Source organism: Dipteris shenzhenensis, chromosome 30, assembly GCF_047967505.1.
Source record: "Dipteris shenzhenensis isolate YYH24624 ecotype China chromosome 30, Dip_SZ_1.0, whole genome shotgun sequence".
NCBI lineage: Eukaryota > Viridiplantae > Streptophyta > Polypodiopsida > Gleicheniales > Dipteridaceae > Dipteris > Dipteris shenzhenensis.
This window is the reverse complement of record NC_141625.1, coordinates 11,213,070-11,230,508: the sequence shown is the minus strand read 5'-3', so window position 1 is coordinate 11,230,508 and position 17,439 is coordinate 11,213,070. Positions and strand designations below refer to the sequence as shown.

At 41.2% G+C, this 17,439-nt stretch overlaps 1 protein-coding gene across 1 annotated transcript; it reads left to right on the top strand.

Annotated features, from left to right (window-relative positions):
• Nucleotides 1-204: 204 nt before the first annotated feature.
• On the top strand, nt 205-1,575 carry LOC147881713 (EP1-like glycoprotein 2). Its single transcript, XM_087401233.1, has one exon. The coding sequence runs from the start codon at nt 205-207 to the stop codon at nt 1,573-1,575; it is 1,371 nt and encodes a 456-aa protein (XP_087257359.1).
• Nucleotides 1,576-17,439: the final 15,864 nt, after the last annotated feature.

Here is a 17,439-nt window from a genome sequence, read left to right as displayed (position 1 = left end):
GAGCTTACGTGCAGATGTAGCAATCGTTATTTATACTCTATAAATTGTGATAGTGTCGGACTTATCCGTCAGTAACGGTCCCGTAGTCAGCCGGACTTATTCGTCAGTAGAGGTTGCATCCGCTAGTTTGCCGTAAGTTCGATTATATTGTCATCGTTGCAATATCCATTCACCTGTTACATTTCCTGCTTCATACATTTCTCCATGGCTCCCGGCGTTGATTCGTTTATCATCCTCATCCTCATCCTCATCTGTCCCTTCTTCCTTGCGCACTACTCAGTAGCTGCCACCACAGACACGTCCATTTCTGATAGTATCTTCCCTTTGCCCCCCAACTGGACGGCCCAGTGCCAGGCCAGCGACGGATTTGGGTTCCTCACAACCTTCTTCGCTTCCAGTGGTGGTTTTGGGTTCGGTTGCCAACCTTGGAATACTCAGGGTGTTTTCTATATCACTGTGGCGTATGCATTGGGATCTTATGGCAGTACGCCTGTTTGGGTAGCCAACCGGCACCGCCCTGTCGGGGCCAATGCATCGCTGCAGCTCGATTCCAAGGGCGATGTGATTTTGCGAGATGCGGATGGCTCTTTGGTTTGGGCTGCCAAGACAGCAGGCGTGAAGGGGATAAGGCTGGAGAGCACCGGCAATTTGGTATTCGTGAATGCCATGAATAAAACCGTTTGGCAGAGTTTCGACCACCCCGTCGATCTCATTCTGCGGGGACAAACCATGACGCCAGGCAAGAAGCTTGTAGCTGGTTTCTCTTCTGGTGTCTCTTCTACCGGATCTTACTCAGCCGTTATGGAACCCGGTGGCCTGGTTCTCTACGACGTTTCCACTTCGACACCACTTCCCTATTACGTGTTTGGTTTCACTTCAGATCCGGGCACATTGAAGGAAGCTCTCCATGGTCCCTGTCGTCACACAATTCTAGAGCTGTCCTCAGATGGTTCACTGTTGCTTCAAAAACAGGCCTTTACGACTTCAAAGTGCAATAACTCAGGAGAAAGCGGAACAGCATTTGGCCCAAGTTTTGAAGCGGTGACAGTCGATTACCTCAGACTCGATTCTGATGGTGATATGCGAGGGTATTCTTTTACTTACAAGTTTTGGTCGGTGACGTTCGACTGGTTCAAGAGTAATAGCCTGGGAACTTGCCATCTTCCGGGCATTTGCGGTCCTTATGGTATTTGCAGCTCCGTCGATTCGCAGTGCAGCTGTCCCCGGAATTCATTAGGTGTGGAAGTTTTTCTGCCAGTCAACAGCTCCATTCCAAGCTTAGGATGCGAAGCCCCACGCCCCCTCAACTGCGAACATGGAAAGGACTCCCAGTATCTCTTAGAGTTGAAAGGTGCAGACTACTTTCCCAATGATGCCTTGATCGCACAGAAAGTTTCGACTACGATGGAGGATTGCAAGAATTCGTGCGCATCAAACTGTTCCTGCGCAGCAGCGTTTTACAGGAAAAAATCCCGGGCCTGTTTCCATTATGAAAACGTCAAGTCCATCATACAAACGTTCGACGAGGGCTACCTAGCATTCCTAAAAGTGCAGAATGCAACCATCCGCTCATAGTTTGGAATTCGAAATTAAATTTGGCTTTACCTCTCTTGAGACTCCAAGTCTACATCCATATCGATTGAAGTTGTACTTTGGATGTTCTTAAAGCAATAAAATGTCAAAACTTTAATTTTTTAGCATTGGCCTCTAGGTAAGGTACTCCTATAGTAGAGTATTGAAACTCTCCTTGAGCTCTTTTGTGAGTACCTATGAAACTCTCCTCGAGCTCTTTTGTGACTTTAGGTACTCCCATAGTAGAGTATTGAAACTGTCCTTGAGCTCTTTTGTGAATTTCCACATGTAACTTTAAAAAATATAATTTTTGGCCTTCCATAGGAAGGCCTTAGTGAAGATGTGTGATGAGAAAGTAAAAATAAGTATTATTTTAGACATTTCTTTTTGGCGTGCCCTTTGGGTAGCCTTAGCAACGCTTCAATTTGGGCACAGAAATTAAGCATTTTTAAAAATTTTAGAAGTGCATTTTTTCTATTGGACAATATGTTCACTCTTCTACATTGGACTTAAGTGGTTGACTCTCTCTCTCTCTCTCTCTCTCTCTCTCTCTCTCTCTCTCTCTCTCTCTCTCTCTCTCTCTCTCTCTCTCTCTCTCCTTTATCTCATGCACTCTTCCTCCAGAGGATTTCCAATGGATTCCTTTTTGTTTACTATTTTTGTCTTGGGAAGGCCTTATGAATGATTAAATATCATTCACCTTGTTATTTTAAGGTGATTGGTCCAAGGGCAATCTTTCTACATGTTTAATGTTGTAAGTTTACCATACTTTTAGCAATTGGTTTGTTTGACTATAAGTAAATGTGGTGATTTTCTTAGGCTCATCTACAGGATTGTATTATTGTAAAAAATTTTGATAAAGTGCTCCACGCATCTTCTTTGGTCTAATGACAGTGTCTTCATGCACTTTTGATGCTCCTCCCACTATATAACCTCACATCTAATGTTTATATTATATGATTTGACCCCATTGTAAACACCATGTGCACGTATTGCACTATGCAGAATCATTATGTTTCATGCAAATAAAGCCAATGAAAAGTTTATAGGGGGTTTATAGGTTTACAAGGTAATTCTCTCTAGAGCACGACATATCAATATTTATATCGACAATTATGACAATCATATCGAGCTTTTTTTATGCTTATATTAACACCCATGGTCAAGAAACCATTGTAAATCGGCATTAAAAATACCCTCATATACATTGTTGGCTCTTTCCCACGGTTTTCGTAAGAAGAGCAAGGTTTTCTCAGTATGTAGGGTTCCGAGGCTTTTTGTCATCTACAAATATATCGGGGTTATCGTTTGTAATATACGTATAGCTTAGGACCTCGAGCCGTGTTTCTGTGAGAGACGTAGGCTTAAGTGTGGTAAGCAAACATAGTGCATGCATGTGTAAAAAGAACGTGTATCATCATGGTTGAGGTAATGAAGACTTTCATCTTCATTGGGGGTTGCAGGGTTTAGGAGGAGTTTAAGGGTTAGGAGGAGGTTCGAGGGTTTAGAAGAGATTGCAGAGTTAGAAGGAGTTCCAAGGTGTAGAAGGAGGTCCAAGGTTTAGAAGGAGGTTCCAAGGTTTAGAGAGAGGTTCCAGAGTTTAAAAAGAGGTTCCAGAGCTTAGAAGAGATTCTAAGGTTTAGAAGAGGTTCCAAGGTTTAGTATAGAGTACATGGTGGAGAACTCGTCTCCCTTGTAGATCATGGAGGTTAAGGGTTGAGGAACTAAGGGTTTTGGGGGAGCATAGGAGTAGGAGAGAAAGAAGGTGTAAGAGCATGGGGGAAAGAACAGAGAGGAGGGAGGAGGAGGAGGATGATGAGAAGGAAGGAGGAGGGGAGGAGGAGAGAGGAGGAGGAGGAGGAGGGAGGAGGAGAAGGGAGGAGGAGGAGGGAGGAGGAGAGAAAGAGGATGGGTTGCAAGGTTGGAGGAGAGGGGAGGAGGAGTTACAAGGTTAGGACATGCTTTTGGACGTGGAGTGCAAGGAAGCATGGACACTTGAGACAATTGCTTGGAATACCAAAGTAGAACTCAACACAATGCCCCAAAGAGTATGGGCTTCATTCCATTATGGGGTATTTATATAAGTTAGAGAGATTCTCTCTCTACATGTAGAACTTGCATATAGAAGTTGCATGTAGAACTCGCATGTAGGAGTTGCATGTAGGAGTGGCATGTAGAACTCGCATGTAGAAGTTGCATGTAGAACTCGCATGTAGGAGTTGCATGTGGAAGCTGCATTTAGGAGTTGCATGTAGAAGTTGCATGTAGGAATCGCATGTAAGACTTACATGTAGAACATGCAAGTTGGATTTCTAAGAGGGATTATTTCTAGCCTTGTGCAAGTACAAAGCGGAGCTTTGCCGCTACTCTACACTCACATTCTGTTCTACCTAAGTCCATGTTGGCACAGAGACAACATATTTTCGGATCCATTTTATTATCCGTCCTCGGGTTATGGCTTATTATGAGCACGTACCTAGATTGCCATGCCTTTAGTCCAGTGGCTGTGGAACTTGTGTCATGCTAGTCGATCCTGTCGTAAAGCCTTGGTACCATACAATTTTTGCTTAGTTTCCAGGTAGCCTGTATCCACCATTTGCTCGAACAGAGATATGTGGTGTGCTTTTAAGAAGATCACTCTTTGATAGATTCAGCTTGTAATCTAAGCATCGACCCATTTATTGGGATTGAAACTGAGTGGAGGCAAATGGGAATCGAGGTAACATGGGACCTCCAGAATGAATTCCAATGTTTGACAAAATATAGCACTTAGGCGAAGGAAGCGATCAATGTTGCCGCGCATTATTTGCTCATGCTGCTGAAGTGCTCGGACCATTGTGCCTTGGATATTCCATTCTACACCAGAGTATGGTTCGATCATTGGCCAATTAATGATTCGATCTTCATCCAAAGTGTGTATGTTGGCTTCCCATTTTTTACGCCGTGGAACTGCATAGAACTTGGGATGGGTTCTGAGACATGGAGGTGCACGTAGGTACTCCTTCAAGAAGATTAAATCAAAGAGCTTGGGGCAGCGCCAATCAGGTTGTGGATCCAACTTGCTAATCCAACCTTCACTAATTTGATGCTGACAAAGGTTGGTAGGAAAGTTGTCTAGGGTCCATCCACCTCAAGTATTCATATCAGGATATTTGCTCCAAAATTCCTTGATGGGGTTACTGGGAAGTGGTATCTCATCAAAATCATACCCATCATTGAAAGTTGGCATGGGAGTACGAATTGGATTATCTAGATCCTGATATTCAAAATCAAATACTATGTCATTTTCTGCTGATGGAAGCACGAGTAGTGTCGAAGGTGATAATGGTGCAAGGAGAGAATCTAGGGACATGGGAGAGAAATATGGAAGAGTGTTACTTGCGAAAGGGGGAGCAGAGGGGAGGGGGGGAAGAACTGGGCAAATGGTTTGAGCAGCTTGGAAATCCTCAAGGGTAGGATTAGCAAGGAAGGGAAAGAAGCTAGGTGTGAGGGGCTCGTAAGTTTGTGACTGTTGGGTTAGTTGAAAATGGTGAGAGGCATGAGTAAAGAGACGATGGAGGGAATAGATGTTAGGATGGAGCTCGAGGAAGGTTAAGAGGAGCTCGGGGAAGGTTAAGAGGCACACTATTAGTGATCGCGGAATAGATTAGCTTACTTTGACTTCAATTGTAAACCGTCCACCTGCCTCTTTAGATGCTGAATTTTTGCTTCCCAAAACTGTAAATAGCCATTTTTCAAGTTATAAATCAACTTCTAATTGAAAAGATATAAAAGACGTGCATCTAGTAAAGTATTTTTGGATGGGCATAAGCACATTGAATATATAGCTTGGTCACCAAGAGAATACAACATTCAACAAAGTGAGAGAAAATAATATATTCCATTGATGCAAAATTATATAAGTACATGCATTTTGCATGACATCGAATGTAGGAAAAGATGATCAAGCAAAGATAGACTTTTTTGAAAGCATGTCACTCTTTAAATAAAATTGTATTGTCAAAATTATAGTAGCAAGGGTAAAGCGAGGTTATGAGGTTGGCAGAAAGAGTGGTTAGATATGGGAAGTTGGATGTGAGATAGGCCATGTCATCTTCCAACACTTGTTTTTGCTGGTGCGATGGGATCATCAGCTGCATGGGTGGGATGTTGGTTATGTCATGCCTTGCAAATAATGGTGATGGCCTTTGTAGCAATGGCAACAAACCTACAATAACCCTGAGGGGAGGACTATCCATGAAGCATACATATGTAATGAAAGCATCCGTCCTGAGTGCTATAAATCCGGCATGTGCAGACAGTATGAAGATATTTTTCTCATCTTCAGACAAGTCTTGGCAAATTATGCACAAGGTTTTGGTCCCTATGGAACGTTTCCATTTGATTGTTGGATGAGTATATATGATCCTGATTTGGAGTTGCTTCCATTGGATAAGCACGCGTGCATTGAGGTGATCTTCCACTTGTAGAGCAGCCACAAGCTCTTGGTACACCATCGTTGTGCATTGTAGTGGGGCTTCATTGTTGTTATATTCCAATGCCTCATTGTTGTGCACTAGCAATTGGAGTTCAAGCTTGGAGATGATTATCTTTTGGGAGTGCATCTCATTCATTTTTTCTTTGTATTGATGGTAGATGGTTGTATATGCCTCCTTAAGCTTTCTCATTTGCAAGATAACCTTTGTCTGTTGAGGAATGTCTTCACTAGTATTGGACCATTGGTCCAAGATTTGTGCTTGTGAAGTGCTGGCCTCTTAAGTGGTAGCAAGTTGGTCCTTTAAGATTCTGCATTCCCTTGTAAGCTCGTCAATGCTAAAGGCATGTACTGCCAAAGATTGTTTTATTTCTTTAAGCTTGTCTTTGCAATCCTGGAGCTCTTCTTTGTGAATTAGAGTGAGTCGAGCTTGTGCCACTATCTCCGTCTGCTGAGCATGTGCAGATGTCAAGGAGTTATAGTAGGTCTGTAGGATTGCCGTTGCTTGTACTGTTGTTGTCAGTTGTGTTTGACTTTGGTGGAGGTTGGAGGTCACATCCCTCACTGCCTTCTCTTGAGCTTGGAGAGCTTGGTTTATGCGTACTTCTTCTACCTTCTTCTCATCTATATGCACAAGAAGTACCTTGACCTCTATGGCGATTGCCTGGAATTGGTCTTCGATTTCTATTGCAGCCTGTCTGTCGAATTCTCTTGCATATTCTTCCTTGGCTAAGCTAGTGAATAGTTCTGACATTTGGATCATTTGGCTAGCTTGATGTTGGAGAATGACAGACGATGATGAGGTCTGGTGATACTACTGATACAAGTGGTGCCCATGTAGCCATCTCGATGATTCTGTAGTACTTGGGGGAGGTTGTTCCAATGGTATTTCAGTCCCTTGTATACAATAGTCATACTGTTGATCTGGCACTAGCTCCCCTTATGGCTCATCGATTGGCATGGCATCGATGGGCGGTTCTAGTGATGATGTAGCCTCAGGCTCTGGTGCCGATCTTTCCTCAGGTTTTGGTGCCGATCTTGCCTTAGGCTCTTGTTGCTGCTACTGTTGGAGATATATTGGTTGCAGTTGTGCACCGAGCTATAGCATCTCGTGGGACAATTCCTCAATCCCGATCTCCAGAATAGGTATTTCTTCTAAGGCATCTGCACTTATCAATGTGATAGTAGGAGAAGTTGGTGACAACTCCCATACTGGTAAGAAGGGTATGTCCAACTCCTCAATTGGTTTTGGTGACTGGGCAGAGTCATTTCTATTTCTTGTAGTTCTTTTTTGATGATTATAGCCAATAAGTGTGGAATTTTATATTTTTGGCCTGATGAACCATCTAGTTTCTTTGTAAAGAAGATGACTAAGTGCAGGACCTAGTCTTGTTTTAGCTTCCTACTCAGCAAAACAAATGTGCGGAGTGGAAGGGATCAATTTTTGCTGCACTTAACCCCTAGGATTGTGAATAGGAATTGTGTTGCTTCCTTGAGGTGATGGTTAAGGATTGTGTGAAGCAATATGCCGTCCCTATGGAACAGTATGCCCTTGGTGATGAGAGACTGTACTTCAGGAAACTTTGCATCGGCAGGCCATGTAGGGTATTTGGCACCTTGTGTTAGCAGTGAGAAAGCCCTTTGAATGACTGTACTGTCAAGGATAATGTTTAGTGGGCTCTCATGTATAGTGATTGTACCGTACTTGCCAACCTTTACATTGCGGGAGTGGTAAGAATGGAGAAATTATGTGATGTATGTGGTCATTGTAGGACTATCCTCTAAGGATTTTAGGCTCTCATGCAAACTGCCTAGACCCCTTTGCTCTAAGTAAGATGTTGCTTCCTGGGAAAAAGCATAAGTCAATGTGGGTGGCTAAACAAGTAGTGACTGGGCCCTGTCAATGGCTGTGTAGGTCGGTGGTGACTGGGGTGGCATTTGTTCTTCTTGGTCATGCATTGAATCCTCTTCGGAGCTATCGCTCTAGACCACAAATGCCTATGGTTGCCGTGGTTGAGAGGATGTAGATGGCTACGAACTCTGGAGGGGGTCTCGTGGTTGAGTCAGTGGGCTCTTTTTGCGCATCCTCTTTAGTGGCGACATCTTTTTTGAACGTGCATCCATGTGCATGTGGTGTACCATTGATCATTAGATTGGTTGACATGCAAGTATGACCTTTGTGTGTGTGTGTGGGAGATCTTATTTTTATACATGCTTTTAGAGTGTGGAATGAGTGTGTGGCACAATTATTCATGCAATCATCTATGTGTCTAAGCAAAAGCGTGTGAGTGCACGTGACCTAGTAGCTAGGTAGGGACTAACTATATGCTTTTTTTGTTCCTGGGATTTGCATAGGGTAGCTAGAACTCAGGCATCACTTTAGAGCCCTAGGTTAAAATCGATTGATGCTATCTATATGTGCAAAGACGTAGATATGCAAGTGAATGCTCGTGATACAATCAACACACTATTCAAAATTTTTGGACTTTCTCTCCTGGTTTGGACTTTTTTTTGGAGCATATCTTCTCCACTCAACTTCACTTAGTGAGCTCAAAAATTGGGTTTTTTAGAGCACTAAATGTGTCACTTATATACAAATATGGCCTTACTAAACTAAAAAGTCAAGTGGTGACCTCTAATTTTTAAAAAAATGGCTCAGCGAAGCTATAATTCCCAAACTCATGCATGGTGCCCCCATCCAATAACTATACTAATAATAATAGTAGTCTCCTAACTCTAGTTCAATTTTAACACTATGAAGTGAAAATATGACACCATATGAAAAGAGTTTGTTGAATTCAACATATAAGTGGTGTATAGATACACCATTTTTTTGAAAAAAAAGAGTTTGTTGAATTCAATATATAAGTGGTGTATAGATACACCCTTTTTTTGAAAAACAAACCATACAATAAATTATCTTATTGGTGGTGTATAGATACACCATTTGTATGGAAAAAAGCATACAAAACATTATCTTATGCATCTGAATCTCGTTCAGAGTCATCAGATTCATGTAATGTATTTGCGCTTGATGGGTCAAGTCTTGCCAAATGATGTTTAATATGGACACGACTTGGATCAGGGATTGTGATACATTTTTCAACATTGTATCCATGCTTCTTTTTAAAACTTCGTGTCCTCGATTTCCAGCAATGAATAATGCTACTGACTTCCACCTCTGTTAATCCCTCATTATTTGGAACCCATTCATGTTTCTTTTGCAAGCATCCCTCATAGAGTTGTTTTATTGTATATCTTCTCGAGAGATTTTTCAATGGCTTTGGTTCATACCATAAAGCTGTAAATGTTATAGGAGTTTCCTTGTCATCCCTTTCTATCTTAGCAACCTTTGCAACCCAAATTGGGCCACCTTGGTCATCCAACTCTGAACCTAGATCAGATGCCCAAACTGCAACAAATTGACCCTCTTCAATCTCATTAGATGGTATAAACTCTGGTAAGTGTTTGTCTCCCTTCCTGCCACAATATTTTTGAGGTAAAAGGCATTCCTCTGCTTCCTCCATATCTACTAACATATTTATATCCAAAGGAAAACTTGGTGACCTAGCTTGTTCCGTGCAAAAGGATTCACAGTATTCAATGCTCATTTAGTTTTCTTGTCTTTCTAAAGATTGGATAAGTGCTTCAGTTGATTTAATTATCTCCAAATTCTTAGTTGATTGCTCAGGATATTTCTGCATCATACTTTGAAGATGTTTAATGAAGGCTTTCAAGCCTTTCATTTCATCTATGTCAAGTGATTTGTTTTTTGCAAGAACAAATCTAGTACCCTTCAATGGAATTATTCGTTGTAATAAAGCATATGACTCACTCCATAAATGATCTCCATCTACTGAGTAGTGCTTCCATTGCATCACTGGAATATTGTTATGCATGTGAAACTGAAAGTAGTGTGTTTTTGTGTGTCCTATTAGGGCATCATCTCCTGTTTGTAAATGTGGCTCTATGAATGCTCTCCAATCTACTATCCTCTCTAAGATAGCCACTTCTGATTCTTCCTTGCGAGAACCTCTAATTTTTTTCCCAATTCGAAATAGCATATCCTCCATTGTCAAAACATCCATTGCCTTCAACTCACCAGAGATAACACTGAAGATTCTATCTATGTCTTCATGTGTATGGCTGACAAGAAGAAAGCCAACTTCCACTTCTTCAAATATTTTCAAACCAACTAGCATAGAGCATAAAGCACATATATATTTATTCTTATTCTCTCTCCAACAATTATTAGCTTGTATTCACAATCTGTTAGGTAAACATCCGTGAGCATCTTTGACCTTTCTTATTGCTTTCATGATTGATGTAACAACCTGGTTACTATCATGGTCATGCAAACTATCAATCCATACAGTATTCACAATCTGTTAGGTAAACATCCGTGAGCATCTCTGACCTTTCTTATTGCTTTCATGATTGATGTAACAACCTGGTTACTATCATGGTCATGCAAACTATCAATCCATACATCACAAAAGATTTGGTATCCATGTACTAATACTCCACACAAGTGTGTTTTTAGTCCACGTTTGCCCTCTAATGCCAGTGGGATACGTCTATATCGTGGCAAAGTGGTTGTATTCTGGTCCATGCCATCAATGGTGATGCACATGGACTTATCGACATGTGAAATAGCTTCCTCTCTCCAAGAAGCATACAACTTTTGAGCATCTTGCACATGATGTAAATGGATTGATCACCATTTAATATATCTTCCTCACTGCTGCTCACATTTACTATGTTCAATGGCATTTTTTAATTCATCACATGTCTTACATTTTGACATCCTTTGCTTTGATGGTGTCTTGACATGGCAAAAATCTCTACGCCAAATTTTGTACAAGGTTGATCATGAAATCATGCTCTCATCTCTATCTTGTAAAAATTTATTGACAGTTTCTAGGATGACCTTCTTTGTCATTCCCAAAGGAAGATGTTGTTGGCATTTGACACGTTCATCTAGCATTGTTTATTGAAGATGAGGCTACGGTAATGCATGGTCTTCGAGAACTTGCTTTAATGTTGCGGTTGCATTGATAGTGCTTCCATGGCATTTAAGCTTGTAGGTATTTCCATGAATTGTATGAACCACTTTTTCTTTCACCTCTACCCAGATGGTCTAGTATGTGCCATACCAAGGCGTATGACTGCACAATCATCTTTTCCAACTTTTCTAATGCAAAGTCTCTTGCAACAAACTCGCATAAGCATCCTTTCCATATTCTCCTCGGATAGCATTACATGTCTCTTTGGTTCTGGAATTGATGCCATGATTCTTTGCCTCTTCACACTCACATACTTTCTTTTTGTAAATAGTGTCTTGCGTTTTCTAGTTGTAAGACCATCAAACCTCGAATCCATTTCCCTTGAATCTTCATCTATATAATCAAATGCTATGTGGGCTTGATAATTATTTGATACCTTATAATATCTTGGAAATGGTAAGCATGTTTGAGTCACTTACAACACAAGACAAGTCTTCTATACCAGTGAGCCTGATCGAGTCACTTGCAACACAGAACAAGTCTTCTATACCAGTGAGCCTATTTGAGTCACTTGCAACACATGACAAGTCTTCTATACCAATGAGCCTGTTCGAGTCACTTGCAACACAAGACAAGTCTTATATACCAGTGAGTATATTTTGAGTCACTTGTAACACAAGAAACCTTTTCTACATCAACATCTGTTACTATAATGTCCTCAATACCTATGAGCATGCCACTATGATACTCTTGATTACTAAACTATAGCTTCTTATCAATTTGGATCCCATTTGTGTTATAGTCTTTTTCTTCTGATAATATTTTGTTGTGTCTTCCATGACATTGAAGGAAACTGTCTTGGGCAAACTTGATTTCAAGAAAGCTAACCCCCATTTACAAGTACTATGAACTTGTAGTTGAGATGTAGTATTATGGATGTCTAAATGTGAAGTACTATCCATTGCATTTTGAATGACACCTGCACTAGTCAACTTAATTATCTCCACTATACAGAGAAAACTCTGAGCATAGCCCTTTAAGTTACCAATTGCTAAAACTTCTCTGGAGCAAGATAACATCTCTACTTTTTCCCCCTCAAAATAAGTTTTCTTGATATCTTGAAAGTATGTCTTTGGAACAATTTCGTCTTGGTCCCAGAGTGTTCTGTGTGCCTGCATATCAAATATGTCACATTGTAAGATATCTCCCAATGTTTCAAAGTCTCCATGTGGATATTTTAAATGTACTTTAGGATTTACAACATTGGTGATTATCACTACACATCTTCTCTCACCACAACGTTGGAAATGACACACATTCATAAGATCAAGACTATGAATTCGTCTAAAAGCCACCACTTCATTCTTCTTATATAACACCACATCCATACCCTCTGTTAGGGTAAATACCTGTTTTATGTACAAAAATAGATTAGCAACTCAAAATGAACATAATAAATAATCATTGAGCTTATTATTACTTAATAACTTCTATATTAAAACTAGCAGAGAAGGCATTAAACCTAAACCCTACATTTTAAACTTTAAATAATTAATACCAAAACATCTTAACCACCGTAAATCCTAAACTTTAAACATTTAATTCCTAAACCCTAAACCCTAAATCCTAAACTCCTAAACAATAAATCCTAAACCTTAAACCCTAAACTCTAAATCCTAAACCCTAAATCTTAAATCCTAAACCCTAAACCCTAAACCCTAACCCTAAAATACAACCAAAATTTTAAATCCTAAACCCTAAACCCTAAACCCTAACCCTAAAATACAACCAACCCTAATTTCTAAACCCTAAAATCTTAAACCCTAAACCCTAAACCCTAAAACTCTAAATCCTAAACCCTAAACCCTAACCCTAAAATACAACCAAAATTTAATGAATTTTTTTAATTTGTGCATCCAATTTGTGCTTGAGCAACAAGTTGGGGGTATATCCAATTTATTGCACAAATCAATAAAATTCTCGATTTGTGCAACAGGTTGGATATACCCCCCAACTTGTTGCTCAAGTAACAGGTTGGGGGGGTATATCCAACCTGTTGCACAAATCAAGAAAATTCCTTGATTTTTGCAATAGGTTGAGTGTACCATTAACCTATTCCACTTGCAACAGTTTGGGGGATATATCAAACCTATTGCACAAATTGAAAAAAATCATTAAATTTTGATTGTATTTTAGGGTTAGGGTTTAGGGTTTCGTATTTAGGGTTAAGGATTTAGGGCTTAGGATTTAAGATTTAGTGTTTAGGGTTTTGAGTTTATGATTATGTTTTTAGGGTTTAGGGTTTAGGATTTAGGGTTTAAGGTTTAGGGTTTAGGGTTTAGAATCTAGGGTTTAGGGTTTAGGATTTAGCATTTAGGGTTTATGATTATTGTTTTAGGGTTTAGGATTTAGGATTTAGGTTCTAGGTTTTAGGGGTTAGGGTTTAAGGTTTAGGGTTTAGGGATTATAACTGTTATATAAGTTTAAGAGCTTAGATTGTATAACCTAAGATTTAAGGAACTTTAGGATTTAAGATTTAGGGTATAAGATTTAAGGTATATAGACTATATAAAATACGCATTCCAAAGTATTTAGTTCAGATATATATAGACTATATGTTATATGCTTTCCAAAGTGTTTTGTTTATAGGTAAGATCCTTTGCAAAGGCTTTACTTTAAGTAAGTATAAGTCTACCTAGTCAAAGTATCCTACTAATTAGGGATAAGCACATAGGCTAAAAGCACACCGATTCATATTTTCTTACATTCATGCTGCATGGTGTATCAAAAGGTATGATCCTTTGCAAAGGCTTTACTTTAAGTAATTATAAGTCTACCTAGTCAAAGTATCCTACTGATTAGGGACAAGTACATAGGCTAAAAGCACACCGATTCATATTTTCTTATATTCATGCTGCATGGTGTATCAGAAGAAATGAAAAAGTAGGGGATAAGAAATATTCAGAAGAAATATGTATTCCATATCATGGATACAATGGATATCTGGTGGTTGCTAAAGTAAAAAAATGATATGGATGCAATGATACTATAGTTTTGCAAAGTATTACACATAGTAACAAAGATAAGTAAGTATGCTAAACCTCTTCTAGATTCTATGGATTTAAATACCTACCTTACAAATACATTATCTAATTTTTCATTCTTTGACTAACTAATAAGTATTATACACATGGAAGAAAAGCATACATGCTAAAAGTAAGTGTGTAAAATTTAATATTTTCTTATTTTTTAAATTAATTCAATTCTTTGATTGACTACTTTTTAAAATTGAAAGGTTATTAGTATATAATCTACATAATTTTAAATGTTATTAATGTATAATATTAATAATTTATATATTTATTTAAATTTATATAATAATTAATTTATATTTATATTAGTTTTTAAGTTAATAATGTATAGAATAGCAATATATTCACTAATTCTTCATTGTTTTAAGAATAAGTATTATATAAAGCACATATGCTAGAAGACCTCCCTTTCAAGTTATATTTTTTTAATTAATGTATTTATATAATAATTATATAATATTTATATTAACTTATAGATTAATAATATATATTTTTAGCAAAATTATATTTTAGCATTAGTTAATAAAAAATTATTATATTATGTAGTAAAAATATTATAAATGGATGTCTTATATTAATAAAGTGCCGTGAGAAGAGTTTTTTGGAAAGATTTATGATTAAATTTTGTTTTGAAGTTGTTGCGTACACTATAGGTAGGGAGATTTGAGTGGTTTTGAGGTTGAGGGAGAAATTTGTAATAAAGTGTTGTGAGAAGAGTTTTTTGGAGAGATTTATGATTAAATTTTGTTTTGAAGTTGTTGCGTACGCAATAGGTAGGGAGGTTTGAGTGGTTTTGAGGTTGAGAGAGAAATTTGTAATAGATTGTTTTTTTTTAAAAGGAGTTTTTTGGAGAGATTTATGATTGAATTTTGTTTTAAAGTTGTTGCGTACGCAATAGGTAGGGAGGTTTGAGTGGTGTTGAGGTTGAGAGAGAAAGTTGTAATAGATTGTTTTTTTTTTGTTGAGGAGTTTTTTGGAGAGATTTATGATTAAATTTTGTTTTGAAGTTGTTGCGTACGCAATAGGTAGGGTTTGAGTGGTTTTGAGGTTGAGAGAGAAATATGTAATAGATTTTTTTTTTTTTTAGGAGTTTTTTGGAGAGATTTATGATTAAATTTTGTTTTGAAGTTGTTGCGTACGTAATAGGTAGGGAGGTTTGAGTGGTTTTGAGGTTGAGAGAGAAATTTGTAATAGATTTTTTTTTTTGAAAAATTGTTGCATGCCCAATAGGCTAGGAGAGAAATTTTTGAAAATAAGTTGTGAGAGTTTGAGGTAAAGAGAAATTTGTGGGAAAAAAGATTTAATGCAAAAATGGCTTTTTGAAGTTGTTGCGTATACACAAGTTTTTGAGAAAAGAATCGAATTTGAAAAAAAATTCAAATTTACAAAAACTTGATTCTTAGAAGTTCTTGCATATGCAATAGGTTAGAAATGAACTCACCTCTTGCAACATTTTGAAAATTTTTGAGAATCCTACAATAGGTTGATAAGAGGAGAGAAGCGTGGAGTGTAAAAGAATGATCTTTGAATGAAAGAGAGAATGAAGAATGTTCTACTTATAGTAAACCTAAAAGAACTAAAAAAACCTTAAAAACTAAAAAAAGCTGACTTGACCTAAAAGCTACCCATTTCCTATAAAACTCTACTTCTCCTCATTCTCTCTCACAACTTTCTTCGAGCTCCACCACCTCTCCACCCAGGTATTCCCTCCCTCCCTCTCGTCCCTCCCCTCCTGCTTCCCATCCCCTCTCCTCCTGCTTCCTCTCTCCTCTCCCTTCCCCTCTCCTCCCTCTCGTCCCTTGCCCTCCCCTCCCCCTCCCTTCCCCTCTCCTCCCCCTTCTTCTCTTGCTTCCTCTCTCCCCCTCTCTTCCCCTCTCCTCCCGCTTCTCTGCTCCCTCCTCCTACTTCCTCTCCTCCCCTCCCCCTCCCTTCCCCTCTCCTCCCCCTTCCCCTTCCCCTCTCCTCCCTGCTCTCCCTTCCCTTCCCCGCCTCCACCTCCCCCTCCCTGCCGGCCCCTCCCTTGCCCTCCTCTCCCTCCCCGTTCCCCTCCCCGCCGGCCCCTCCCTCTCCCTCCCCCTCCTCTCCCTCCCCCTCCCCACCGGCCCCTCCCTCCCCTTCCCCACCGTCCCTCCTTGCCAGCCCCTCCCTCTCGGCCATCCCTCCCTTCCCCTCCCCGTCGTCCCTCCCTTCCCCTCCCCCTCCCCCTCCTCGTCGGCCCCTCTCTTCCCCGCCTCCCCCTCTGCCTCCCCTCCCCGTCGCAGGCGGGAGGGAGGGGAGGGGGCCAATGCAAGGGGGAGGTGGGGAAGGGGCAGGGGAGGGGGCCGACGGGAGGGCGAGGAAGGGGGAGGGGAGGCAGGGAGGGCAGGGGGAAGGGGGAGGGGGAGGGGAGGCGGGGAAGGGGTTGGGGAGGCACAGGGAAGGGGGAGGGGGAGGGGAGGCAGCAGGGCACGGGGAGAGGAGGGAGGGGGGGTTAACCCCCCCCACCTGTTGCGCACGCAACAAGTGGGTGGAGAGGAAATTCCCCCTCGCACCCCACCTGTTGCGTGCGCAACAGGTGGGGTGGGGGGGGGAAATATCCCCCCCCTCCCCGTCGGCCCCTCCCTCCCCTTCCCCGCCGTCCCTCCCTTCCCCTCCCTCTCCCCCTCCCCGCCGGCCCCTCCCTTCCTCGCCTCCCCTCCCCATCACAGGCGGGAGGGAGCGAGGGAGGGGAGGGGGCCGACGTGAGGGGGAGGCAGAAGGGGGAGGGGAGGGGGTCGACAGGAGGGCGGAGAAGGGGGAGGGGAGGCAGGGAGGGTGTGGGGAAGGGGGAGGGGGAGGGGAGGTAGGGAAGGGGGAGGGGAGGCACGGGGAAGGGGGAGGGAGAGGGGAGGCGGGGAAGGGGGAGGGGAGGCAGGAGGGCGTGGGGAGAGGAGGGAGGCGGGGTTAACCCCCCCCACCTATTGCACACGCAACAGGTGGGTGGGGGGGAAATTTCCCCCCCACCCCACCTGTTGCGGCGGGGAAGGGGGAGGGGAGGCGGGAGGGCGGGGGGATGAGAGGAGGGAGGGGGAGGGTTAAACCCCCCTGTTGCACACGCAACAGGTGGGGTGGGGGTAATAATACCCCCCACCCCACCTGTTGTGCACGCAATAAGTGGGGGTAAACCCCCCCTCCCTCCTCTCCTCCTTTAATTAAGGTCTTTGAGAGACTATGAGATTGAAAAAAAACCCATATACAACTGATCCAAAGGGTGGAGCCACTAACAAAATACAAAAAGTGTATATGTAAAATCATTGTCCATGACATAGATAGCTAA

Excerpts from the sequence above, each read along its gene's own strand:
- LOC147881713 (XM_087401233.1), top strand. The coding sequence starts at position 205 with ATGGCTCCCGGCGTTGATTCGTTTATCATCCTCATCCTCATCCTCATC.